We start from the raw sequence: 17,128 nt of genomic DNA, 5'->3' as shown, positions 1-17,128 counted from the left end.
TTCAGTGCTAATTTTATTATACTTATCTTATAACGGTACTCTGCAGCACTACAGTGTGCTAGTGCAATTCCTGCCTTTTCCTTATGTACTCATCCTTGTACCTTTTTACAGGATAAGCCATTATCTAGTTGTTATTTTCTTAAATAAATAAGGAAGTAGCAAAAGCTCCAGCTTTCAATTATTCATTTACTGAGTGATATTAAAATCTCCCTTTTTTTGTTTATTTCCTTCCCTCCTTAAGATTTTAAACATCTTTGCACAGAGAAATCACCTTCCTGCACGCATAGACATGGTTTTGCAGATCTGTGGCATACCATGAAAGAAATTAAATGTGTTTTTAGGCTTTGTTCAGCAGTGACTTTTCAGTAACTCCCACTGTGTTCAGGGTATGTTTTCTAAGATAAACTTTAGGCTATAAGTAATTGTAATTAGAAGTGACCCTAATTGTTAACTATGTGGGAGATTGAAATTCAACTACAAATATTACATAGATCTTTAGAGTAAAATTTTGACTTCAATAAAACTAGTTAATTAAACTTGCTTTTAAAAATCAATTATGTTATGTTCTAGAAACATGATGGTTCTTGTATCTTAAAGTCTCAAAACCAAAAAACATAATGCTTTGGCAGGGTTGAGAACAATTAGAAATTTTCTCTCTATTAACACAACTGAAAGTCAAAGGTGTTTTCCACCGGCATATAGCAAAAGCTTCAAAGAAGTCTTTCTTGCTCTCTGAAGATGTTAGCAAAATTGACTTTGCATTTAAGTCCTCAATTATATTTGATAGACTATTCAAAACGTACCTTTTCTGTCTCAACCAGTCTGTAAAGTAAGTTTTTACACCATTTATCAAAAAATATTTCTGCATTATCCAAATGCTCTTAAAATACTCTTCATGTTGTTGTTTTCTGTGTTGTTTTTTGTTTGTTTGTTTGTTTTTAGAAGCAGGTAACAAGGGTACATCAAGTAACAAAATTCACATTTTTGCAGAGATGCTGTGGAAATTTTGTTGGAAGTTTCACCCTCATAAGTATGCTAGTGTGCTAGTGCGTAAGTCCATGGAACCTGATGTGATGCATCTGTGGGTCCTGCGGGAACTGGTGGATGAAGTTGCTAAGCCACTGTTTATCCTATTTGAGAAGTCTTTGCAGTTTGAAATTTCCACTGACTAGAAAAAGGGAAACAACCCCTATTTTTAAAATGGGAAAAAAGGAAGGACTACAGGCCAGTCTGTCTCACCTCTGTGCCTGGAAGGATCATGGAGCAGATCCTCCTGGAAATTGTGCTAAGGCACATAGAAAGTGAGGAGGTGATTGGCGGCAGCCAACATGGCTCCACTGAGGGCAAATCATGCCTGACAAATTTGGTGCCCTTCTATGACAGGGCTACACTGTCGGTGGATAATGGAAGAACAACTGATATCATCAACCTAGACCTGTGTAAACCATTTGACACTGTCCCACATGACTGCCCCTTGTCTCTAAATTGGAGAGACATGGATTTGACAGATGGACCAGTCAGTGGATAAGGAATTGGCTGAGTGGTCGTACTCAGAGTTGCAGTCAACAGTTCAATGTCCAAATGGAGACTAGTGATGAGTGATGTTCCTCAGGGGTCAGTATTGGGACTGGTGCTGCTTAACATCTTTGCTAGTGGCATGAACAGTGGGATTGAGTTCACCTTCAAGTCTGCTGACAACACCAATCTATGTCACATGGTTGACACACTGCAGGGAAGGGATGCCATCCAGAGGGACCTTGACAGGCTTGAGAGGTGGGCCTGTGCAAACCCAGTGAAGTTCAAAAGACCAAATGCAGGGTCCTGCACCTGAGTCAGGGCAATTCCAAGCACAAATACAGGCTAAATGGAGAATGGATTGAGAGCAACCCTGATGAGAAGGACCTGGGTCTGTTGGTCGTTGAATAGCTCAATGTGAGCATTTCTGGGCTGCAAGTGCATCTTGCAGCCCAGAAAGCCAACAGTATCCTGGGCTGCATCAAAAGAAATCCGACCAACAGGTATAAGGAGGTGATTCTCTCCCTCTGTTCTGCTCTCGTGACACCTTACCTGGACTACTGCGTTCAGCTCTTGGGCCCCCAATGTAAGACATGGATCTATTGGAGCGAGTCCAGAGCAGGGCCATGGTTATGATCAGAGGGATGGAGAACCTCTCCTGTGAAGACAGGCTGAGAGAATAGGGGTTGTTTAGCCTGGAGAAGAAAAGACTCTGGGGGAGACCTTATAGCAGCCTTCAAGTACATAAAGGGGGCCTACAGGAAGGCTGGAGAGGGACTTCTTGCTAAGGCAAGAAGTTAGAGGACAGGGGGTAATGGCTTTAAGGTTAAAAAAAAAAGGGGGGGGGAATAGGTTTAGATTAGATATAAGGACAGCATCCTTTACTTAGAGGGTGGTGAGGCATTGGTACAGGTTGCCAAGAGAAGTTGTAGGTGCCCCTGGAGGTGTTCAAGGCCAGATTGGATGGGGCTTTGAGCAACCTGATCTAGTGGGAGGTGTCCCTGCCCATGGCAGCGGGGTTAGAACTGGATGGTCTTTAAGGTCCTTTCCAACCGGAACCATTCTCTAATGATTCTGTGATGATGGGATCTAGTTGCTAGTTGCCAACTTCTTTGTTCTCAAAAGAGTACAAGAGAACTGAATAGAGACAAAATGCAAGCTAAACACACAAATTGTATCTTCAGTGTCAGCTGACTTACCTACAGTGAAGCCAGGTAAAAATATTTTTTTTTTTCAAAAGCAAAACATTAGGTCTAAAATGTTTACTATGTATGTCTGTGTTAATTTGAATGGGAACTCCCCTGGAGAAAATGGTCACTCATTTTAAGGTATTCTTAACTCTAGCCTTTCCCTTAGGGACAATAGTAAAGAGAATAGCGTAAGAAAAAAATTTTTTTTCTTATTTTTTTAATTATTTTCTCACAGAGGAATAAAAACTGAAAGATTTAACCTAAAATATTTTGTCAAAGTTAATTTCCTTCTTTAAATAATAGACATATCTATCACAAGACTCTTCTTATGCCTCTCTCTTTCCTTTATAAGCTATTTTGCTATACAATTTACATTTTGAAGGCTAGATACTTGAATGTTGTGTCTCAGTTTCTTAAGTGCAAATAGGTTATGAAGACTCAATTGTCACCTGCAGCCAACCTTTGCACATACTTCCTAGATTTTATTGCTTCTTCTCAGTCACTAGAGCAATTTGAGGATACTTTGCCTTACTTTTTAACTGACTTTGGTAGTAAACAAAAATCAAGAGTACCAGGACACAGCTGTGTCTTCACCATAGCTCACAGGCTGCTCAGGAAATTCAGGTGGGGAAGGAACTTCCACAGAGCTCTGCAGCCCCCCCATGCTTTGCTGCCAGTATCAGTTGCCAATGTCAGAGTTTTGGCCCAAGGCACAAATACAGGACCTTATTTTAAGGTAGAAGAGCTGAGTGTTTACATTTACAAAATGAATAGTAAAAATGATTTTTTAATTTGAAAACAAAAGATGTATAAATAGATACATCTAACCACAAAAATGTTCCAACAGAATAGCAAAGACATAGAGACAAAACCATTAACATTAATGACAATCTAGTTCTTCAATTTTAAAAGGTTGGTTATCCAGTTTCCTCTATCTGATTGATAAGATGTTATAAATGTCAGAAGAGTTTGTATTTTCTAGTTAAACTTGCAAGAATTGTTTATACTGAGATCAAAGATACACATGTTCTTTTATTATATGTTCTTTTTCATGTTTCTTCTAGGCAAGTTAATTAAAATATTTCTCTAAAAATTACGCTAAATACAGAGCACAATAACAGTAATCTTTGAAGATTCCAAAAACTTTATCAGAAGAACACCATTTATATTTACTTGAAATTGGTGTATGTTAGGGTAATTACTGCTGTGCCTTCAGGGTAAAGGAAGTACTTTCAGCCAAATTATACAAGGGTGTGGATTAAATGAAGCATTACTCTCTGTTTGGCAGCAGTGGGTATAGATTGCAAAATCAGGGTGTGACGTAGTACTGTGGAGAGACTCTGCCAAAAGTGATTTGGCCTGAGTGTGCCCTTACTTTCTCAATTATGTGGATCTTAAACCAACCAAATCTAATTAATTCCTAAGTAGAGAGCTCGTGTTAACTGTTTTCAGTCTGAGCTTGTCTGTAGTTTTTTTGAGCTATGGAAATGCAAGACAGCAAATATTGACAAAGTGCATGCTTAAATGAAATTCTAGATGTTTTTAGAGGTGGAAACACTTCTTATGTCAAAGGGCTGTGCAGCAAAACGTCAACTCTCTGTCCAGAAGAAAGTTCAGGTCAGCAAGGATGCTTTCTGTGTAGCAATAAGCATGCAGGAATAAGGTGAGTAAATTCGTCCTTACATGTATTGCTCTAGTCCTTCTGCTCCAGTCATTTCCAGAGCAGCTGCAAGGACTATGCAAAGGATCCTGTGGCAGCCATGGTGTACAGGAGGGAGGCATCTCCCTTTCCTCCCCAAGGGCGCCAAGATCCTTTGGTTTCATCTGTGTTTTGGCAAGCGAGCAAAAAACAAGTACACTTAAAAATCGCCTTATTTTTAAGATACATTTTTGATCCTTTGCATACATACTTCTTCAACTTTTCTAAATCTGCTTTGCTAGTTTTGTAGTTGTATTTTTATTTGCGTGAAAGAAATGAAGTTTTATGGCTTTGGGTGTAACTTCTTTTATTCTTATTGTTGAAGCACCAAGTTCAGTGGTTCAGTGAGAGCCATCTTCCCTCACAATTGTTTTTTATTTTTATTTATTTATTTATTTTTTAAGTAATTACTTTTGAATTAACTTTGGGAATCTGTGGACTATACTGCAGTTTGCAATTTATTCATCGACTGTGGTATCAATGTAGCTCATGGTAGGTTAGTACTGATTATGTTGGTCCTATAGAAACTGATGATAGGGGATGTTGGCTGGGAAAGCATTAAGAAAATGTACAGATAATTGAAAGTGTCTATGGGTGCATAACTTATGCATTGCCCATTGGTGTTGTCACACAGCTTTGTGACTGGTAATACTTAGAGAGCTGGTCTCAACATGCCGCTTTGACCCAGAGTTTCAGTAGAGCCTGCCTCCTCGCTGTAAGCTTGCTCTCTTGCTCACTGGAAGTTTTAAGGAACAGTGACTCATCTGCTTGTTGACTCAAATGAGGTGGTAGAAACTCTTAAAACTCTGCATATCACTCCTTCATTTGGAAGTTTTTTTGCGGTCTTAAGGCACACTCAAGTGAAGGAACGTATTGCACAGGTTCCTTTCTTACCTTTTTCCTCAAACAAACAATTTAGTGTTTCCTGAGTAGACCTCAGGCCCAGCTCTGACATGCAAGGCAGTCCTTCTGCAGAAGACTCATATTCAGGTTGTGTAACAGGCTGTATTTAAAACATAGCATATCTCATCTGGAGGCTGGTTGTAGCATATGGCATCCCCATTCCCTATCCTGTCCATATCTCCTGTTTTGAAAAGAGGGACACTGTCTCTACTTGAACTGACTCTACTAGCATTGCTTTTTATTTTTTCTAGAGTTGTTGAGGTCTGTTGCAGTTGTACATATATTGATACAGGTCTTTCCAGAATCCATGTAGAGCCTTACTAGCCACAGGAAACAGACTGCTGCGGCTAATATGCCAAAGAATAAAACATGAAATTGTAGATTACTTAATGTATATTGAATATCTTTTGCTGTGATAAATTGCCTACCAGCAGATGTGTTGAGAATTCTTTTACCAAGCTTCTGTTTGTCCCTATCCACCAGTAGAGCATAAGAAGCAATTCCCCTATTTTCTTTTATTTTTTTCTGGCAAGGACTGTAACTGCTTAGGTTCACTTTGTCAGGTGTAATGTTTTCCATTATTTTGCAGGTGAAGAGAGTAAATAGGCTGTGTTTCCCTGCTCTTTGCATCTTTGAATTCTCATTTTGGATAAGCACATTTAAGAAGAGTTCACCATAATAATAATAAAAATACTATGGTCTTGCCTTTGAAGTTTTTTTTTAAGGATGTCTTGAGCAGTGAGGCCTGTCATGTCTATTTATTCAGGAGAATCTATCCATAGAATGATGGAATCATTAAGGTTGGAAAAGACCTTCAAGATCATCTGGTCCATCCATCCCCCTACTACCAGTGTCACCCACTAAACCATGTCTCTAAGCACCAGGTGCAACTTTTCCTTGAACACCTCCAGGGATGGTGACTCCACCACCTCCCTGGGCAAAAGAACATTGCATTGGCCGGGAATCGAACCCGGGCCTCCCGCGTGGCAGGCGAGAATTCTACCACTGAACCACCAATGCTGACTTTTTGATGATGCAGGTTGCTATTGGAAGAAATCCTATTGCGAACCAGGTTCAAGCTAAAAACAACTTAACTTTTATCTCATAAGGACTCCAAGTCACACCAAGTTCTTGGAATTTTTCATTCTAGAAATCAATTCAGAGCCTGTTTTAAGCTACAGATAGATCAATTTGTGGTAGCTTCTCACTTCTGTGTTTATCCACTACTTCTGTGTTTATCCACTCAGTCTTAAAAGATTTTACAGCCTAACTGTTGTTGATTCAGATTTTACTGCTTTTGTGTAAAAAAACAGAACAGGAGAAGATGCATTTGTGGAGCTCTTGGAGAATCTGAAGTGCATTGCATACCTATAATGCATGCCTATAATATACCACATCATGTGTACCTTGACAGCAGTACTTTATCAGAAAGTTGTTTTTCTTGTGCTGAGAATCATACGGGACAGTTCTATCATTTTCATTTACTCATATACATAAAGGAACTTCAGTGATTGAAACTGTGGTTTGAATTAAGGATCTTTCTGTAAATCAGCTTTTCTTCATACCAAAACAAATCCTTTTCAGGGTAAGTTCCAAGTATTCTGCAAAGAGAACAAGGTGTGTCTGGAGTTGTCTGTATCACCAGTGCTTGAGCTGATAACTTGGCATGTGCAAATGTGCAAAAATCATCTAGGATGATCTAACAGCTGTTCTTTTATGTGAAAAATCTTAAGGTATATGCTTTCAAAGTTCCAAACTTTTAGAATACTAGTAGACAGTTTTCTGTGTTTTCTATGGTGGTTTGGTCCTTCCAAAGGAACAAATGTTTGTGTATTAGTTAGCAGTGCTAAGTCAGTTTTAAAGAAACCCAGGTATCTTTCACAGTGCATAAGATATAAAAATGGGATGCTTTCATAGTAAGGTATGGAGAAGAATTTCCTGTCCTTGAATATCCAGACCTCAATAATGTCATTTCTCTTACTGATGAATATGAAAACTTAGTAGTTACTGTTTTTGTATAGATTTGGAATTACTGGAGATGCAGTACAAACCATAGTCAGAAGTTATTTTAACTGATATTAGAAAAAAAGAATGATATATTCAGCCGGTCATTGCTGAATTTCAGTTGTGAGAGGAACCACGCAAAGTAAATAACTTTTATTTTTCTTGCTTGCTTAATTTTCATTAAAGAATAATTTTATCTTCAGTCAGATGTGGCTGGATTGTGACTATCATAACATGTTTTAGGAAAAAGATAGGTGTATATCCTGCTATTTTCTCTCATTCCAGGAGAGTAAATTAATACAGCCCAACAGAAGCAAAAATACTACAAATACAAAAGCAAAGGGTTTTTTTCAATGATGTGCATCCACAAGTGTAGGTGCTGCAGTTGCTCTGTTCCTTAGATGTGCTTTTCCACAGGGTAACATTGCAAGCTTTATTTAATATAATACAAAACAAGTTTCTTTTTCAAACTGAATTTAGTTTTGTTTGTTTTTTTCCTTTTAAGTAGTTCTGATGAGCTTAGCAAAAATAGTAATTACTTTCTCAGGCTATCTGCAGCACTAGAAGAAAAATAACTCTTATTAATACAAAGTATGTGTCACAGTCTGCATTTTCCTTGCATCTTTTTTATCTGCTATCTAGAACTTGTAAATAATATTGCCAATCTGATTTCAGAATGCTGATGTTATCTATAGAGGCTTATTGATGTTTGCTGTACAGTCACTTTCCGTTCTCTACACTGTAGAAAGAAACAACTGGGTACTATAACCCCTGTTCATTTTTCAATTGTATCTAATGCCATTATGATGTAAGGTTGTTATAAATTAGCACGTTCCTGATTAGCATGGATTCAATATATGTTCTTTACTTCAAAAGAATGCTCGGGACACGTGCTACTACTTGCATTGTTTATATATGGTACTGTAGAAACTTAACATTTGCAAGAAAAATGTGAGATGATGATTTGATAAGATTACTCAGAAATAATTAGGTGGGTGTGTAGGCTGCTAAATGTATTTGATTTTAATCTCTAATTAAAAAGTTAGATTTTTTTATTGTTTTTGTGATGCAATAGCTTTTACTTCATTATATCTTTTGTAAATAGGGGCCAAATTCTGCCTGTTCATTATGCCAAAGTACAGGATGAATGTATGTATATGGAAACACTCTTCTCCTCAAAGCCAGTGACAGACTGTCTCCTGTAGTTCCTTCTGGAGGATTATTTTAAGATACAGAACACATTCATGTTTGTATCCATGTACATCTTGAACCAGGAGTTAAAATGATGGCTAACCTTGCATGAGTATCTCTGTGCATTCCTTTGGCTGATGGTAGGTGTAATTATATTGTGGGATGTGGCACTGCCAGAAGCGCAGTGTTTTTCATGTTGGTGCTGTCTGATTCTGAGATCTCTTATATGAGGATTGGAATTAGCTGGTGTTGCAGTGAAGATATCTCTTTGTGGATCTACAGGTGTGAATTCAAGCCTTGCTCCATTCCACTGGTAGCATTCACTTAGCTCTGCTGCAAGGGTGTACTTGGTCATTTGGGCTGGGAAATCAGAGGCAACCAGATGCAGTAGCCATAGACCAGTCCTTGGATATGGTATCAGTCCTGGATAGGAAAGTTACTGTGTTTAAGCACATTAGACCATTTGTCTTGCTCGGTTGAGGAAGAACATGACCAACTCTTGGTGTGAGAAGCCAACTTTCTCCTAATACCTGGAGTTGGCACACCTGCCAGAAAATCACTTGGTGGTGTGGAAGAAGCAGCAGCAGTATCTGGAACTGCAATGTACTGAATTGTGTAAATCTCAAGTTATTTTTCTGGGTAACTGTTTTTAAGACCAGCATTTAGTAAACAGTTGGTAAAAAGATAAATACCGCATACTTTCTGATGGAAAGCTTATATCTTCTTGTGCAGATTTTTCTGTATAGTGTAGTATTTTGAGCGTCATTCACAGTCTGATCTATTGACATGTTTCTAAGTTTTGTGTCTTCTGTTGGTTTGTGAGTTCTCATAGTACTAATGGGAATGGGGAAAGGAAACAAAAAATGTTATGCCTTTCCCTGCCCGTCAGCACAGCTCTTGATTTTTTTTTGTCACTGCCACCTAGATGAGTCTAACTGGAGCAGTGACATCTGGCAGCTGTAAAGCTGGAGTTTCTCTCTTCCTCTCTCTCATTTTTTAAGTATATAAAATGAAAATAGTTCTCATATCTAACAGGTAAAATCAATGAAGTTATATATATATTGTAGAAAATAAGACAATAAACAAGGATTTTATTTGTCCTTTGTGCTTTAAAGTGTGCTTTATTTGTCCTTTGTGCTTTAGATATACATGTAGGTAACAAATTGGAACCCCATTTAGAAAATGATCCCGGAACTGAGGTGATGGATCGATTGTTCTGAAAGAAGACAAGTGGGGAAAAGATGAGGAGGGAAAAGATGAGGCTAGTAACAGCGTGGGTTTACCTGTCATTGGGTAGAATTCTGTGAGTCTGAAGAATGCTTTGCAAGAGCCATGTGGGTGTTTGCAGAAGGCTGCATTCAGTAGTGATGCCATCACAGCACTCTGCATGTACACTTAAATATATAGTATGTCAGAACAGTCTGCTTTGAGAATATACATTTTAAGTGGTATGGAAGATACAGGCTCTGAAGAGAATTAACCACTTCCTTTGGCCTTAGACTAGTTAAGAATAAAACAATATCTTAGAAAGACTGATAAAAATAGTCAATTCAGAGTAAGAAAAGGAACAGCTTTTGAAGGATGTTTTAACGCTTCACAGCTTCAGCTGAATGTGTTTCAAAGTTTTAGTTTTAAAAGCTACGATACAGATTAAACTCTACTTAAACGAATTTCAAAACATTTTGGTGCTAGCTATTTTCCATTCAGTCTAGAACACATTGAGAACCATAGGAGCTAGACAAAGTAATATGTAACAGTTTTTATGTGAGTGCTCCCCTACAGTGTTGGATGTTAGTAATAACATCTGTTTTGCTGGTAAAATGAAAAGGTACATGTGTGTTCAATGAGTGCATCCTTTCCTTTAGCTTTATGTGAAGTGCATCTGAAAATGTTTGTGGTAGGTTTTGAAAGTATTTGTGATCTTGTGCTTAAGTAAAGGAAAACAGTTTCTTATCCAATATATAAACAATTCTTTTATTTAATGAATTCTGTTTGATCTGTTAAAGCATAATTGTTGTGAGGATAAAGCCTTTGAGGGAAGTTTAATATGTATTTATATCATTACAAAATGGTCTTCTTTCTCGTATACAATAACTAGCTTGGAAAATAAAGTCCCAGAAAGAACTGAGTTATACTGCTCTGGAAACTTTTATTTTAAAAACAAATAAAAACCTTTGTCTTGAAACCTGAATTAAAGATTACACTGCATACTTCAAGATCTTGTCGCAAAATCCATACTTTTGATTAGGTGACTCTGCTGAAAACATAATTGTTTGCTAAAAATAGTTGTAAAGCCACAAAAGATGATTGGAAAAGGGGATGAGCTGATACACACTTATTCATCCTATATTTCAGATGCCTTTTTTTTTTTTTTTTTTGAGGTGTCTGTTGTATATTTGGGTATATTTTATAACCAAGCTATGTTGCTAGAGGCCACAATATAAATTACAAGATGTATGTCTGCAATAAGAAATATGATTTCTTAGAAGCATAGTTTTTTTCATGTCTTTCAGGGATTATTTTTTTCTTCTTTTTAAAAACAGTATTAATAATGTGAAACTGGAATAAAGATTTCTTTTTTTCTCTGCATGCTTTAGAGGAGTTCATCACAGAAATGAGCTGGAATATTACCTTCTTTCTGTTTTCTAGTTATTTGTTCAGTGGTATTGTTCATTGATTTTCTGAGGACTTTCCATGCTAAACCTTTGGATGATTTCACTAACTGTAGATTCCATGAAATTAGAATTACTGGAGATTTATGATGCAGAAATACACTTATTGATTTACAGAATTAGTTTATCAAGAATTTCATGAAGGGAGAAAAACTATTCTTTTGAAAAGTTAATAAAAAAAAAAAAAAAGTGAATTCTGTCTCAGCCTCTGTTAAGAGGATGTTTTCACATAAACATTTCATATTAGGCTGTCATAGGTGACCCAAAATGATAATAGTGTAATCATGTCACTACCTAGAAGGACATTTTGTCCCTGTCCTGGCTCTCTTGCTATTACTTTAGAACAAATGCAATAACTAAAGATGCTGCTGTTTAATAGGAAGTGTTCTCAATTAATTGCTAGTGCTATTTTGGGGGCACTGTTGTTATCATTGTTGTGAAATAGAAGCTACTTCCTCATTTAAATTTCTGTATAAATCTAATCTGTGTGGAACTGAACTCGTCTGCTTCCTGTGTATTTCAGCCCAACTATTTGGAATTTGATCACTTCACGCAACGTGCTTATCTAGAGCAGGGGGTAATATTTTTCTTCCAGTGAAAGCACACAATAAAACTGGGAATCTGGTAATGCGGACATGCTTTTTTGGGTAGGAGGACACATACCTGGTTATCTTTTCTCTTTAGTTATCCTTATACTGGGAGAGTATACGTGTATATTGCCAGAAATGGCCAGGGGACAAAGGATGCACTTGCAGTCCACTTTTCAAGTTGTACAGGAAACTAATACAATTTGAGACTCCACATCAAGGAAGCCAGCTATACTGTTTCTCAGAAGTTATCAGTTTGATTGTCATTTTCATAAACTCAGTGCATGCTTGGACTCACTAAATAATAAGAGCTGTCCTGCTGTTAAATTGTGTCAACGGGGAAATTCTGGTCATATGAGAAAAAGCAATACCACCTATTGTTTTGAGACATTTAACATCACATTTGGACATTAGCAGTAGGTTTTCCTAGAAGTGATTTATTCTTCTCATATAAAATTCCTTATGAATGAGACCTCTGAAGAATCAGTGAAGAGTAATAGGAAATACAGTAATTCAAATGTTAATACTTTCACAGTATTACTTTCACAGATTAGCTTCTCGAGATGTACAGGACGTTGAAGGTGACATCAGAAGCTGTTAACAGAGATGATTGTTGGAAAGTTCAAATAAATCCTCTGAGTCAATAGAAGCGCTTCCCCAGTAGTGATTCTGAAGCATCATTAAGATAAGGCAGTCCAAAATGACCTAGGGGAATGTTTTTTTTTTCAGGTTTGACCCTACAGGAGATTTTATTACCTTTATCAGGCTAAGTAAAAGCCCCCACAAGTCATGGTGTTCTGTAAACATCATTTTTGGATGAAATGTCCTTCTGCAATCCTGACCTCAGTTTCAATACCTCAATACAGTAGTTGAAATGTTTGCCCAGCCTAGGTCAGAGAGAATGGAAGCAAGCACTGCTGAGGCTGTTAGTCACACCTGCTTGGTGTCACTTACATGCTTCATCAAGCGTGGAACCAAGTCAAGCCAATAACTGTGTAGCATTGCTTTAAAAATCTACTGCATCCTTTGAGAAAGAAGGGATGGATTCCCTTGCTTGCTGAATGGACCTTGTTTTGTGAATGAGGGAGGTTTCAACTGTGGTTTTTAAATGTCAGTGTCATCAATGTGAAGGCTAATAAGGCAATGCTTGATAGCTGAAAACAACTATAGATAACACTAGAGAACAGTCGGATGTAACCAGATCACAATCAATATGAACAAATAGCATTGGCTGTGTGGAGCACAGAACACTTGAAACCGAGTGTGCTGTGCTCTGGTCAGCATTTACATCCCAAGCAAAGTAATAGGAATTCCCTGCTTGCTTTGAAAGAAGGCTCTGCTAACAGGAAATGCTAAGTCACAACCAGTGCTAGATGGTAGAATTCAGTACAGTACTCCTTACGTCTTTGAGTTACAAATCTGTCTCTTTTCTGTGCTTGCAGCAGAAGAGGTCTGCACTGCCTTTATTCAGGTTTTATGGTTAGACTGATATTCCCTCAATTAAGTCTTCACTTGACAAGCAGCTGCACATAGAGACCCACAGGAGTACTCACATACATGTACATAAATACAGTCCTGAAGTACTTAGTGGTAATAAATCTTTTTTCCACAGGAGAACAGGAAAATAATTAGTGTTACTGATTTTAATTAAAAATGCTTTTTTTTTATTAGGAAGATATTTTTTCAAATAAGCAATTGATTTCATGATATGTGTTTTACAACTTTTACCTTAGAATGGATTTATGTGAACTGGCACAGACACTATAGTTATCTAAAGGGAAAAATATTTTTTTGTCATGCAGATATTTTATTGGTCTTGAGTTTGAATTGCTTTTAATCAAATTGTTGATATGACACCTGTATGCAATAGTATATCCATATGTATTTTGGCAAATAACATACTTGAAGAAATGTAAGCTTCAGATCTACCATCTTGGAGTGTCAGTTGAATTCAGAACGCAGTTTCTATTCTCATCTCTTTTCCTCTTCCACAGAGTGGAAATTAATTAATGAAATAAAAATCAAAGTAAGTTTTTCAAAATGAAGAATTTCAGAATTTATACAAACATTTTTGAAATGATTAAAATCACATTTTTTTAGTTCATATACTAGATTTAAAAATTAATTATTGTGCTTATCTAGGATTTCTCAAAAGAAAAAAAAACACATTGACATACGAATGATCTGCAGGAGCATGGCTTAATTACGATTGCTTGATCTTGCATCTTTTATTATATTTAGAAATATCTAAGTATCTTAATGATTAAACATTTATGAGTAAATCTCCTGTGAAAGTCTAAACCACTACGCTTTAGAAAGTATACTGTAGGTGGAATTGTGCAAGCTTCCCTATGGAGTTGTGCCAGTACATGGGAATCTGAATCTCAGAAATCCTCTTTATTCATATACTGGGCTCCTTAAGAGTAGGCTTTTGGAGTGGTAAATGAAAATGAGTTTTCAGAACTCACTCGTGTTCGAAAACAAAGCTTGTTTCAAATCTAGTGTCTCACAGAGAAAATCCAGTGAGCTTAACTCTGTGTTGTCTGGCATCACTATACTTAAGAAAAAATAAACCATTCTCCAGCGAAGCAGTAGCATTTTTCATTGTCGTGTTCAACAATTTTCAGATTTTTGTATCTTTTTAAGATGCTTTCTTAAGTATACAGCTGAGGAGACCAGTAACAAAAAGATAAATCCATAAGTGATGAAAGGATTTTCCTTGGCTTAGTAGTTAACATAATAGTTTGGAAAGAAAAGAATTTACAAGTACTTGTTCAAATGCGCTATGTTGAGAATGAATAAAATAAACAGCAAGATGTGTTGTGATAGGAACTCGGATGATCAAAGGGAACTACTGAATAGGCATAGTTATTCTTTCAGATAAAATAAGGAAGTAATTCCTTTGAGAGTTTTTGTGATCGTTTCTGTTGGAAAACTTTGTATGCATTACTTGGAAATTCAATGAAGAGAAAAGCAATACAGGCTAGATAATAGTGTCAGCTCTGAGCACGAGGTGGCATGTGGACATAGCTTGAGCTATTTCTCCAAATCATTTGAATGGAAATATTGGATTAGTTAACCTTGTGTCAGGTCTGTTAGTTAAATAAACCCTCCAACTGTTCCTGACTGAAGGATGCATAGTTGCGACTGAAAGATGCTGCTGCTTTTCATTAGAATTTTGTCAAACATATCCTGCTAACATAATGATTTTAAAATAAAATGGTTTATTCGGTGGAAAAGGATAACAAGCAAAAAATTCACAGCCTTTTCTTTTCACAGGGTGTTTCAGCCCAGTAGGAAATCCTCTTAGCGGAACACTATTGGGTAGAATACAGACGGTAAGGAATTCTATCTTTGCATTTTTTTAAAATTGATGTTTAACTATAAAATGTCATTATTCACAAGTTCTTATTGTAGAGAGGGTTTTTTTTATCCTGTCTTTATTCACAAAAGAAGTATCTTCAAGCAAATTGTCTGCAAGGGCAAATAAGGTTCTGCCACTGCTAGCTGGTAGAGAGATCAGATATCTGCAAATTAAAGCTTTATTTTTTTCAAGTTTTACATTTTGTTGTCTAGAAATAAGTAAGCCAGAATCAGTCCAGTATTATTGATTCTTATTAAGAATGTAGGCATTGATAGGGGGAGAAAAATGGGACAGTATCTTGAAATTTAATCCTGTTTTTACTGTTTACTTATATTTCATCTTTTTGTAACAAGTGACATCACAGTTATCCTCTGTTAATTTAATTGCCTATATGTAAGTATTGATTGGAAGCATACAGTAATGTTATTTTTTCCTTTATTATATTTCTTGTTTCCTGATCACTGTAATAAAAATCCAGCAGGATCTGTAAATGCCATTAATTCCAACTACACACTTGATAAACCTGGATTAAGCATGGAGGGACTCATCAGATGATGGAAGAGCGAGTGGACATTGAAAGTGTAGGGAGCTCTAGAAGGCTGGGCCTGTTGTACAGCAGATGTTAGTCCTCCCTGCCCCCATGTACAGAATATCAGCATTTAACATTCTGTGTTAATTGTATAGTAATTGAAACTTCTCAGAGAAATGTTAGAAAATGACATAAATTAACATGGAGTATTTATAACTGTTTTACAGTTTTAGGTTTGGGATTTTTTTTTTGGACTTGCATCATTTATCTGCTAACAGAATCTCTTAACAGTAGGCTTGTAAGGTGCATAGGATTCACCAAAAATTTTGAAAGTTCAGTTTTCCATTGCTATGGAAAAGCAATGGAAATTTATTTTTTGTCTAATTGGTTCTCGTTTACGCATTTTTCACTTATAAACCATCACTGTCTAATTTTTAGAAAAAATGATAAATTATTCAACAAGTATGTCAGTGTTCTCTGTCACAGAAAGCTTTATAAGCATTTATACGATCAGCTGTTTTGGTAAATACTAAATATTTTTTCCTGAGGGTTAGATTAAGGTTTTGAATTTTTTAGTTGCATTTTCTGGTATATAAATATGCAGAAATATGTATATGCTGCTAGTGCAGGTAAATTGATTTGTTCATATCAAGAAAGGAAAATAGTAACAAATGACAAAACAGTTGAAAAGGTTTTGAATAATTTTAGGAGCTGGAGTATTCCACATACATCTGAATTGATCTTTTTTTCCCTTTTTTTCTTTTTTCTTCCTGTTTTTTTTTTCTTTCTTTTTTTTTTTTTTTTTTAATCCCTGTGGGCTTTACTGCAGCAGCTGTGTTTGCATTTCTGTTTTCTGTTTGTACATTGTAGGTTTCAATAAAGTGCAGCCTGGCACAGGTTATTGTTTTTTTGTTTTTTGTTTTATTTCCTCTAGGCAGATTATAGATTCCCATGCTCATTAAATATTGAAAGGCTGTAATCAAATAAGGATTGTAGTCATCTGAAGCCTAAGGAAGTACCTTTACACTAGTTTCATGATAGCAGACAGATTAATTAAGACGAAAGAAGAGTACATTATTCCTAGCAGCTAATGCTTTTAGAATCATTTTAATTTAGCTGTTAATACTGTCCTTGTACTTCTGTTTCCTGTAGACTAAATTTGTGCAGTTAAGTGTCCTGAGCTCAGCATGTGTTGACAATTAATTGGACCAGAGAGCAAGAACAAAAATATGACAGTGCTAACAATATTACATTACTTTATGTTAACTCTCAGCTTATTTTGTGTTTCATTTAAAACTTCAGCTCCTGGAGTAAAGAGATTACATACTCAGGGAAGGAGAGGATTAAGTAAATTTCTAACACTTGGCTTAATAAGGAAAAATGAAAACAACAGAGAAACTGTAGAAGCTCAGATTCCATAAATTTTAAAAATGCTTTCAGTATTATCACATTTTAAGCAAGTCACGTTGTTTTT

The 17,128-nt window shown here is 36.4% G+C and overlaps 1 protein-coding gene across 3 annotated transcripts in view; it reads left to right on the top strand.

The window, feature by feature from the left end:
* AHI1 (Abelson helper integration site 1) overlaps positions 1 to 17,128 on the top strand; it is a 94,400-nt gene that overhangs the window by 54,077 nt on the left and 23,195 nt on the right. For all 3 annotated transcript variants that reach the window (XM_084283594.1, XM_084283593.1, XM_084283592.1), the window contains exon 21: positions 15,041 to 15,099. In XM_084283594.1, the coding sequence (XP_084139720.1) occupies positions 15,041 to 15,099 (59 nt within the window). The remainder of the gene's footprint in view (positions 1 to 15,040; positions 15,100 to 17,128) is intronic.

The sequence above is a fragment of the Netta rufina genome, assembly GCF_964035555.1.
Source record: "Netta rufina genome assembly, chromosome: 3".
In the NCBI taxonomy this organism is placed as follows: Eukaryota; Metazoa; Chordata; class Aves; order Anseriformes; family Anatidae; genus Netta; species Netta rufina.
This window is presented reverse-complemented; position numbering and strand designations above follow the sequence as displayed.